Below are 11,621 nucleotides of genomic sequence, written 5' to 3' on the forward strand. Positions count from 1 at the left end.
TATGTTATGTTCTGCTTCCTCAGATCCTGCCAGTTTTACCGAGATAACTAAAGACTGTGATGAGAATAAAGAAAACAAAACTCCAGAAGGATCTCAAGGAGAGGTTGATTGGCTCCAGCAGTATGATATGGAGCGTGAAAGGGAGGAACAAGAACTTCAGCAGGCATTGGCTCAGAGCCTTCAAGAGCAAGTAAGAGATATTTATATTGCTACTTTCTCCATACCTATCTTTTCCAAGAAATAGAACAATAATAATAGTAAAAAACATTTGTTAAGCACTATGTGTCAGGCATTATTCCAGGTGATTTACATACGGTGAACCACTGAGCCACCAAAACAAAGTAAACTTGTTTGGGGCTTTTGCCTTGGGTTTGAAACAGAAACATTGGTCCTTTTTCTTTTTTAAAAAACCTAAATGCAACAAAATGTCTTGTTGGTTACCTCCTATTACTATAATTTATTGCACACTAAAGCAAGACGAGTTGTTAGACATCATCCCTAGTCCAACTTTATTTTGCAAGCAGTTGAAACAGCCGATATACCATGATGATTTTATCATTAATATTTTAAGGCAAAATGTTTGTTTTGGTCATTTTCTCACAATATGAATCCTTTCCTATGAATTATTTGAACATAAAATTCTCAGGAATATTGTCTGAATTTTTAGATTTTAGTCATAGACTAACATTTTTCTGCTCTTTTCTTTATGTAGTTGTCTGTTCTTCAATTTTTAGTTCTTTATGCTTATATTTGCCAAAGCTGGTTGATTTGCACTGTTGCAGTCAGCTGAGGTATCTGACTAAAAGGTGATATTTTGATGGTTATCTAATCCTATACAATACATGTTAGTAATAAAAATTTGCCAAGACTCCCTAGAATGAATGCACAATTTTAGTGTTTGCAAATATCAGATTAAGAAATCTAATGTCACTAGAATATTGGGCCTTAATTTAAACTGCACATTAATATTATCTAGGGAGCTTTAAAAAAAATACTGATGCCTGGGTTGTTGTGCCCCTCAGAAATTCTGATGTAATTGATCTGGAGTGTGGCCTGGCATCTAGATTCCTTTTTTTTTTTAATAAGGGTTTTTTTTTAAAAAAAAAAAACTTCCCCCAGTGATTCTAATGTGCAGCCAAGGTTGAGAACTCCTGCTTTAAAACTATTTCAGAGCCACCTGCTCTGTATCCTTTTATTGATATTTATAAGAAGTACCTCCCTGGTTGCCTTGTCATCAAGATGTGTATATGTCAAACTATCTTACAAATAACATATAGTAATCATTTGTTATAGAAAACTTAGTGTAAAAGGCCATGGCTTGGTTTCTTAACAATAGTTCCTTATAGTGCAGAAAAAGAAAAAATTCAGCAACCCTCCTTTTCTTAGACAAAAGACATATATTTTTCTTGTCAGCTGACCCATTTAAAACTATCTTATTTTTCTCAGATATGAGGATAGTATCATGAGATGAAGTTTCTTTAGTTTGGTATACCTGCATCATTCTATTAATTACTAAAAGAGAGTCCTTTACCTTCTTGTTTCAGCATAGCTTTATATACTTGGATAAATTTAAGTAATCATATTTCCTCTTAGAGATCACCTCTGTAACTTTCTTGAACACAGTATTATTGCTCCCAGGACTATAATGCAGAATAGCTCATTCTAAGCTTCTTATACATTTAAGTAACTTTAACAACAAGTCTAGAATTGAGAAAAGTATAAAACAATTTTTTTTTTTACTCATGCATCCTTTGTAAGTTATCTTTTCTCTGAAAATGAGAAATTTTTTTTGTAGCAAACATTTTCCTATTCCTTTTATAATGAGTCATCTAGTTGAGACATTTTCAGAGGTACAATTTTTTCCTAAGAAAACCTCGTATGTATTAGAAAAGCAACAGTCAGCAGCATTCATTTAGTATTTACCAAGCTTATTTTACGTGTTTATGGTTTCTTTAACAAGAATAAAAATAGAAATCTGTGAATAATATGTTGCGGAAATATTGTTTATCTTTTTTTTTTTTTTTTTTTTTTTTGCGGTACGTGGGGCCTCTCCCGTTGCGAGCACAGGCTCCGGACGTGCAGGCTCAACAGCCATGGCTCACGGGCCCAGCCGCTCCGCGGCATGCGGGATCTTCCCAGACCGGGGCACGAATCCGTGTCCCCTGCTTTGGCAGGCGGACTCCCAACCACTGCGCCACCAGGGAAGCCCAATATTGTTTATCTTGATGTCATAGGCATAGGGTCTGTGCTAGAGCCAGCTCCCTGTCAGCTTAGGAGAGCCCACTATACATACTTCCCAAATCTGCATTCATAGTCACATTGGTAGCTTAAAATTGGCCATGGTAGGAGTATTTATACCAAGGAACTTGGCAAATCCTGTAAATCAGGGGAAGAAAAGAGAGCTATTCACTAAGTACCTGCTATGTTCCAGGTATCTCATACATGTTAGAAGAAAAGGGAATTACATCATAATGTCACATTGAATGGCTTTTGGTTGGCAAGCCAAGCATCACTAACTAGAAAAGATAGCATTTAAGCCTTTTTAACCCCCAGGTTTTTGTTTTAGGAAGACAGTGTTGGAAAAAGTAAAGAACTTCTCTACGTCCCTCAAGAGGTCATGTTCCAAACATCCATAAGATTATAGAAAACATTAGCAAATACTTTCAGAGCAGCGGATTTTATCCTCATTAAATAAGTTTAATCAATACTTCTTTAAATACCTTAGTTTTGTTCTTATCCCTTTAGGAGGCTTGGGAACAGAAAGAAGATGATGACCTCAAAAGAGCTACGGAGTTAAGTCTTCAAGGTATGGAGATTAATTACATTTTTTTAATATGCTGAAATGTATCACACACAGAAGAGCATATAAAATGTTTTTGTTATTTTTAATAACAGTAACAAATTTGAACACCTCCCAGGTAAAGATATAGAACCTTAGAAGTTACCTGTATACGCCTTCCCTTCCCTCCCTCCCAAAGGAAACCACCGTTCTAAAATTTGTATTCATCATTAGCTTACATTTAAAAAATAATAATAATGTTACCATGCATATTCATATTCCTAAACAATACTTCTTCGACATTTTAAATATGAGCTTTATTTTAAAGTTAAAGAAACACTGAAAATAAACACTTTTTACAAATTATATCAAACACTTAAAACATAATCTGGAAATGTTAAACATTAATTCTTAATTCAAAATAATGACATTCATAGAGTACATCCTGGTGCTGGCCAATATGGAGTTTACTTAAATCTAGTAGATTTTATGTAAGCTTAACCATTAATCCTTCCTAAAATTCAGTGATTATGATTCAACTTTATAAGGTTAAGCAAGTCTTCTGTGTAATACCCTCATATAACTTTTTCAAATACAAACATTTGTACCAGCAAGGAAATTATTAAAACATATATAAATTATGCTGAGGGGCTTGATTAAAAGGCTTTCTAGAGAGAGAGAGGCATCTCACCTTAGAAAGCACACACACACACAAAATCACTTAATTGAATATAAGATGCCAGGACATTCTTTTAGTCATGTTACACAGCACACTGCACATTTATAAGTGTCATTCTATTATGTATGAACTGAAAACATATATTTTTTAAAAGCCCTTGCCACGAGGGAGTGGAATATGCCTGCATTAAGCACAGAAACGCAGAGCTTTTTACAGGATGTCAACTGACTGCCTGTCTCCAGCTGGCTACCAGGCGCCACTGAAAACTGTCACCACCCTCAGAAAGGCAAGATGTTCTTGTTAATGATGTCCATGGCCTCCAGAATCTCCTCCTCCTTGATCACAAGCGGAGGTGCAAACCTGATGATATCACCATGGGTTGGCTTGTCCGGAAGTCCATTATCTCGAAGTCACAGACATACCTTCCAAGCATCACAGTCTTTGGTTTCTCTAATAACAATAGCATTTAATAATCCTTTTCCTCTTACAGCAGTTACAATATCAGAAGGTAGCTTCATGCGTTCATTTCTCAAGATGTTACCCATTTGTCTGCATTTTTCAGCAAGGTTTTCTTCTTCCAAAACCTCAAGGGCTGTGATGGACACTCGGCAGCCTAGTGGATTGCCACCGTACATAGAACCATGTTCCCCTGGTTTAATGGTCAACATTATTTCATCATTATACAACACTGTGGATACAGGGTATAAACCACCAGAAAGTGCCTTTCCTAAAAGAACTGTATCAGGTCTGACATTTTCGTGATCAATAGCCAGCCATCTACCAGTTCTGGCCAATCCTGTCTGTATTTCATCAGCAATAAACAGAGCCTGGTGCTGGGTTTAGAGCTCTTGCACACCCACAAGGTAGCCTGGATCCAGAACAACGCCTGTTTCACCCTGAGTTGGTTCCACCATGAACGCCACAACATTTGGATCCTGACGTGCACGCTCAAGAACAGGCAGATCATTATATGGAGTGATTTCAAAACCTGACATAAATGGTCCAAAACCATTGTAACTGGTTGGGTGTGTGGAACCTGGAGATTGCAGACAATGTTCTACCCCAAAAGTTTCCGGCTGCAAAAAACAATCTTTGGGATACCCTTCTCAGTAGTATATCCCCATCTCCGAGCAAGTTTGCAAGCACTCTCTCCAGCCTCCACTCCTGTAATCATAGGAAGAACTTCGTAGTAGTTCAAAAGTTTAGTAACATGCTCTTTTTTTTTTTTTTTTTTTTTTTTGTCTGCGTTGGGTCTTTGTTGCTGGACTCGGGCTTTCTTTAGTTGCATCGAGCGGGGGCTACTCTGTTGCGGAGCGTGGGCTTCTCATTGCGGTGGCTTCTCTTGTTGTGGAGCACAGGCTCTAGGTGTACGGGCCTCAGAGTTGTGGCACGTAGGCTTCAGTAGTTGTGGCTCGCGGGCTCTAGAGCGCAGGCTCAGTAGTTGTGGCACATGGGCTTAGTTGCTCCACAGCATGTGGGATCTTCCTGGAACAGGGCTTAAACCCATGTCCCCCTGCATTGGCAGATGGATTCTCAACCACTGTGCCACCAGGGAAGCCCTAGTAACATACTCTTTGTATTCACCAGGCATGTTGTTGTAGAAAGCTCTAGACGTTAAGGTCACTTTATCCACCTGACTTTTCGAAGCATTCAGTCTTTGGATGACAGTGCCCTTGGTTGATAGCACTGTAAGCACTCAGAAAGTCAAAATATTTTCTGCCTTCTACATCCCATATGTAAATACCTTTTCCTCTCTCCAGGGCTACAGGTAAAGGGTGGTAGTTGTGGGCACCATATTTAGATTCCCATTCAAAAATGTAATAAGAGGATGGAGGGCCTTGGACTGTGTTTTTAGTTGCAGCAGGTGTTATTGGGTTGGTCAAAAAGTTCATTCGAGTTTTTCCGTACCATCTTGCAAACTTTTTGGCCAACCCAATAGCAGAAGCCACTGAAGAATGAATTCCACAGTGAAGGACAGCAACAGTCTACACATGTGCGAGTCTGGAAAACATGATGTCCTTCAAGTAGGAATATCACCAACCATCCCTTCTTCCCACAGTTCAGATTAGAATACAGATTTTTAACCCAAGATCCAGGGATGGTCTTCTCAGGGTCCAGTAACTCCTGGCAGCACCTCCAAGACTAGCTCAGGACACGTGGCATCAACTGAACAGCTGCCCTAAACAATATATTTTTTTAATTTTGAAAAGTGAAATAGCAAGGACAGTCTATCTGTAATCCACCTGTATGACAGAGCAATACTGCCACTGTTAAGACTGCTAGGAGAAGATAATGTGACTTCAGTTTCCCCGTGAATTTACAAGAGCTCACTCTGGGGAAGCTAGTGAGCAAAGTCGTGAATGAGTATTCAGAAGCGTAAGGTTCACCATAGTCAGGGGATTTGGCAGAACTAATTTATGGACCATGTGCTGGAAGTCTACCAGGACAGGTAGTCACGGGAAGTGAGCTAACTGTATTTTCTAAGATCACCCTGGTCTTTCTCTGGCTGTGAGAAATAGATTAAAGCAAAACACTTTGCTGGTATAAAATGAGTGTTCTAGGCTGATCTAGACACCAGGGCATGGTGGAGAGAGCAAGCGTTTCACTGGCAGATGGTTGAGACAGTTACAAAGAAGAATTCAAGCTAGGCTGACCTAGGCATTCTGTCCTCAGATTTAAAAGATGGTACAATGGTGGTGATGAATGGCTGTCTCAAGTCATATTGTTCCAGTCTGGACTGGTTGCCCTCTACATCCGTGCGCAGATATCCTGAGATCTCCCTAACCATTCTCCAGGGGATTCCCTCTGATTCGCTCTTTTGTTTGAATCTCCCATTTCCTGTATGACTCTTTTCTCATCCTTTGTGTACTTATGCTTTGATGGAGAGCATCCCCAGTAGTTTTCTTGAAGAAGAGGGGATGTGACTTAGATTTTTTGGAGGACTTGGAAGTTTCATTCTGCCCCAGTATTTGACTGATAGTTGGCTGAATATAGAATTCCGGGTTTACAATCATTGTAAAAGCATTGTTTCCCCCCACCTTCCTGCTGCTGGGCAATGACAAAAGTCTTGTTTGCTGGGTTGCTGTATGAGAAGTTTAAAGCTGTTCTTTATTCTGATGTGACATCTTTTTTTTCTGAAAGCTTATAGGATCTTCTCTTTGTTTCCATTGTGATTAAGTTTCACAGTGATGTGCCTTGATGTGTGTCTGTTTCATCCATTTCTGCTGGGCACTTAGAGGATTATTTTAATCTAGAAACTTTTGTCCTTCAATTCTAAGAAATTTTCACTGATTTCCTTCATTCTACTTCCTCTCTTTTCACTTTTTGAAACTCCTGTTATTCAGACGTCTTAGTCTGATCCTCTTAATTTTCTCATCTCTTCTGTTTTCCATTTTTTTGTTATTTTGCTGTACTGCCTGGGAAGTTTCTCTGACATTATCACCAACTCCAAACTTTTTTTTAGTATTTTATTTCTATCATATTTCTAATTTTCAAGAACTGGTTTTTGTGATTGTTACTTTTTTATAACATTTTGGGGTGGGGGTTTTCAGAGAAGTAATACCATCTCAACTCTCTGAGGATATTAAATATGGTTCATTTTTTTGTTTATTTGACATTTCCATCTCCCTGAATAGATTCTCTTTTCTCCAGATTGCTCTGTCCTGTGTGTTTATTATGGTCTTTATATTCCTTGTTAGAGTCTTTTTTCAGTTATCTAGTAATCCTTGGCTGTCCGCTCATGATTAAGAGTAGGGGACTAGCAGAAACTAACACACCATTGTAAAGCAATTATACGCCAATAAAGATGTTAAAAAAAAAGAAGAGTAGGGGACTAAAAAGATGATTGGAAGCTCTGAGTATATGAATAGCTAGGACTTGTCAACTTTGAGTTTTACAGGGATTTACTGTTTGGGGGATGATGTTAATATTTTAGGCCTTCCCTTGGGCTGGTAAGATTCCTAAAGAAAGTTTTCTAGTCTCTTGCCCTTGACTACAGGTAAAAGATGTGGCTGCCAGAGTTCTAGAAGCCAAGTATAGGCATAGGGCTGGGGGTGGGGATGGGAGTTATATTCATCTTTCAATATGCACACTGTCACCTACTCCCCTGTTTTCAGTATGGTACTCCCCTGTGCCTGGAATCCTCCAATCCAGAGACTGTTTTACCAACTCTCCAGAGAGCAAAGCTGCTGACTTCTGTCATTGCCCAGCAGCATGAAGTAAGGGGAAGTGGATCTAGGAGTCTGTAACTCAAACAGCTTTCACCTAATTCTTATTTTTTTTTTAATTAATTAATTTATTTTTATTTTTGGCTGTGTTGGGTCTTCATTGCTGTGTGAGGGCTTTCTCTAGCCGCAGAGAGCAGGGGCTACTCTTCGTTGCAGTGCGCGGGCTTCTCATAGTAGTGGCTTCTCTTGTTTGCGGAGCACGGACTCTAGGCACGTGGGCTCAGTAGCTGTGGCTCGCGGGCTCTAGAGCGCAGGCTCAGTAGTTGTGGCGCACAGGCTTAGTTGCTCCACAGCATGTGGGATCTTCCCAGACCAGGGAATGAACCCATATCCCCTGCATTGGCAGGTGGATTCTTAACCACCGCGCCACCAGGGAAGCCCCACCTAATCCTTATTTTTATCCTCTTCTTAGCCTCCAGTTTTAGAGGTACCTGCTATTTCCAAGTTGTATGTCTTTTGAGGACTCTGTAATATAAATTGGATTGGTTCTCAACTTCTCCATTACTGGCCTAGGTTTGACTTTCTTAGGTCTGCTAAGTCAGTCACCCCTCTATATTCCAGAGTCCAGAATTTTGAAACTGTAGTCTCTTCCTGTTCTTCCCATTCTTAAGTGTTCATGTCTTTTAAACAACTCTATAAAACAAAGAGTCATTTATGCACAGATGCTCCTGGGATTCTTTATTTGAAGCCATTAGTAAAGATGGATTCTTCCAGTGGAAACACATTATTAAGAAGAAAAATTGGACCTTGAATTTGTTTGTTTAGTATTCTAGGTAAAACTTAGGAGTTTAAGGTTGGATTTCCATTATTTTTTTTAAATTTCAGAGTATGATTTAATGTTGAAGAAAATGAAAGGATGTTGATCTTCTTATGGTCTCTCTTCTGTCAGATAATTTATGTTTGCTGGTGGCACCTGTAGTATACACCAAGTATGTCAAATCTAACATATAGTTTATATAATAGAGAATTCAGTGAAATTGGATTATCTGTAATTTTTTGTCAGTTTTATTCCTTTCTTAAAAGAGTATTATCCCCTTTCATATAAATATATTTAAAACAAAAGGGAACATTTCTTTTACAGATAACTGGTGCCTGAATTTTTATTCCCTAGAGTAAGCTGGGTGAATTGGAACCCTAATAATAATATGTTTTATGTTTCTTAGAATGATAAAATGTGTACTTCAAGCTGTTTTGTACCTTCCCAATCGTATCTCTTTGTGTCTATTCCAAGAACTTTTACAAGACTTTGTCTTTGTGTTCTTCAGAGTTTAACAACTCTTTTCTGGATTCAGTGGGCTCTGATGAGGACTCTGGAAATGAGGATGTTTTAGATATGGAGTATACAGAAGCTGAAGCTGAGGAACTGAAAAGAAATTCTGAGGTGGGTGATGTTATATTCCCTTTGTAGGTCAAGTAGGTCAGTACTACTCCTGTTGTTCCTTATCTTCAAAAGCCCCACTTGTCAGTGTCCATTGCAGGTCCCCTTCTGCCCCTTTGGCAGCCATCAAATGGTCTTCACTTTCTGTTGGCCTTTGCTCCTCATTTCTTACACAGAAGATTCAAAACAAAATGAAAAAAACAAAACCACACATCCTGATCACCTTATGTGCATGTTAGGTAATAACTTAGTAATAGTTCTCAAAGTCATATGTATATTAAATCACCTTCAGTTCTACCAAAACTATTTTATCTTTAAGGTTAAATACTAAAAATAGTTGATTGTTACTCAATAAAAACTGTTGATGACATTAACTAGAGCACTTGAAATCTATTTTTACCCTAAATAATTGCTTTTTTCCCATTTTTTATCATTTTAATTACCCAGGATCCCACTATTCTAACACAACTACTGTTAGCATTTGATATATTCTTTTATCATCCCTACCCCAAAGTACCCCAAGTATGCTTTTAAAGTCATAGAATAAGTACAGTTTTTATCCTACTTGTTAAAGACTATAAGCATTTTATTTTTAATGGCTATACTGTATTCCATCAATGAACATGCTATTTATTTTATTTAATTTTTAGTTAACATTGAGCATTTAAGTTGTTTTTTTTTCACTATAATAAATATAGAGGAAATGTATATGATTGTAGTGTTTTCTATATTAGGATTTTCTTCTTTAAGGAAATTCCCAGAAATAAATTACAGCATCAAAGTTTTTGAACATTTTAATGGTCTGGCTTACCTATAGCTATATTTCTTCCCAAAATTATATCTTATAGTGCTGCCTGAAGTCCATAAATATCACTTTTCAGTTTTGTTTTACTTTTCTGCTAATAATATTTTAATAGCATTTCAAAAAATATTTAAAATGTAAAAGTTCATCCATAATCCCTACAGCAACACAGCAACTCTTTTCATTTTTTCCATTCTGTTTTTCAGTACTTAGCCATTAACATATCTATTTTATAGAGCTATAGTTATGTGTTTTCATGTAAGTTTGAAAAACAAGTTAACATGTTGCTGACCCACATATTTTTTCTTTAAATAACTGAATGATACTGTACTGAGTTGATATACCAGTAACCATTTAACTATTACTGAGCATATTGTTAGTTCCAAATTTTCATTATTATGGATAATGCTACAGTGAATAATTATATACATATATACTGTTTCCTTCTTTTGCATTATTAAGATAAATTCTTGGGGAGTAGAATTCTTGGGTCAAAGGATATGAACAATACCGACCACTGGGTTTTTTAATTGAGTCTAACCCCCCACACATTGAAACTTTGCCATGTCAGCTTTGATAATAAACTTAAAATTCGTGTTTTGCTTGTATTCAGATGAAGAGTTGAAAGTCATACCCACTTTTGTTTTCCAGACAGGAAATCTTCCTCATTCCTATCGGCTCATCAGTGTTGTCAGTCACATTGGTAGCACTTCTTCTTCAGGTAAATGGACATTAAGATTTCAGCATTTTATAAATGGACTAGCCAGCATTTACTCCTTATTGGGTTGCTCTGAGCCTAGCTTTGTGAGGTGTAAGTTAAACGCATCAAGAAAAACTTTGAAATCTTTTCTTTGATCACACTAAGTGTGAATTGTGTTAATAGGTACAACTGTTTTGATTTCTCTATTCACCTGTGACCCAAATGTCCCTAAACAAAACATATTTATCAAAAAAGTTGTCCTGGTATAGTAAGGTGAAATGGGGTTGGCTGTTTCTCTTTCTGAAGCTTCCTGTCCCTGAGAAAAATTCAATATATATTTTTTAATTTATTTATTATTTTATTTATTTAGTTTTGGTTGTGTTGGGTCTCCGTTGCTGTGCACGGGCTTTCTCTAATGCAGCGAGCGGGGGCTACTCTTCCGTGCAGTGCGCGGGCTTCTCATTGCAGTGGCTTCTCTTGTTGTGGAGTGTGGGCTCTAGGTGCGCGGGCTTCAGTAGTTGTGGCACGCGGGCTCAGTAGTTGTGGCTTGCGGGTAGAGCACAGGCTCAGTAGTTGTGGTGCACGGGCTTAGTTGCTCCGCAGCATGTGGCATCTTCCCGGACCAGGGCTCGAACCCGTGTCCCCTGCACTGGCGGGAGGATTCTTAACTACTGCACCACCAGGGAAGCCCCTTCAATACGTTTAAAAAAAATAAATAACCTTAATTTTAAGATTTTATTTATTTCAGGTCATTACATTAGTGATGTGTACGACATTAAGAAGCAGGCTTGGTTTACTTATAATGACCTAGAGGTATCTAAAATCCAAGAGGCTTCTGTGCAGAGTGATCGAGATCGAAGTGGTTACATCTTCTTTTATATGCACAAGTAAGAAACTTTGCCTGATCTGAAGCCGTGGGCTAAAAATCACTTGAATTCTTTTTTTTTTTTTTTTCTTTAAGGATAAAATGTTCCCATCAGTTAATTGATTGAGATTTATGATTTTTATTGTCTTTGCTTAGGGCTCATGTCTTGATATTTCCAAAATATTTTTTCTC

The 11,621-nt window shown here is 37.9% G+C and overlaps 1 protein-coding gene and 1 pseudogene across 8 annotated transcripts in view; one reads left to right on the forward strand and one right to left on the reverse strand.

Annotated features, from left to right (window-relative positions):
• The window catches only part of USP37 (ubiquitin specific peptidase 37), an 89,691-nt gene that overhangs the window by 73,158 nt on the left and 4,912 nt on the right, over positions 1-11,621 (forward strand). For 7 of the 8 annotated variants that reach the window (XM_089916366.1, XM_089916362.1, XM_022567676.3 and 4 more), the window contains 5 exons: positions 24-190; positions 2,746-2,806; positions 8,950-9,065; positions 10,516-10,585; positions 11,313-11,451. In XM_089916366.1, coding sequence (XP_089772492.1) covers positions 24-190; positions 2,746-2,806; positions 8,950-9,065; positions 10,516-10,585; positions 11,313-11,451 — 553 coding nt within the window. The remainder of the gene's footprint in view (positions 1-23; positions 191-2,745; positions 2,807-8,949; positions 9,066-10,515; positions 10,586-11,312; positions 11,452-11,621) is intronic. The other variant, XM_089916364.1, reaches the window with a different exon arrangement.
• Positions 2,075-4,485, reverse strand: LOC149748519 (ornithine aminotransferase, mitochondrial pseudogene; annotated as a pseudogene).

The sequence above is a fragment of the Delphinapterus leucas genome, chromosome 8 (genome assembly GCF_059928025.1).
Source record: "Delphinapterus leucas isolate spDelLeu-1000000601 "Yukka" chromosome 8, BTC_Dleu_Yukka2, whole genome shotgun sequence".
Classification (NCBI taxonomy): Eukaryota; Metazoa; Chordata; class Mammalia; order Artiodactyla; family Monodontidae; genus Delphinapterus; species Delphinapterus leucas.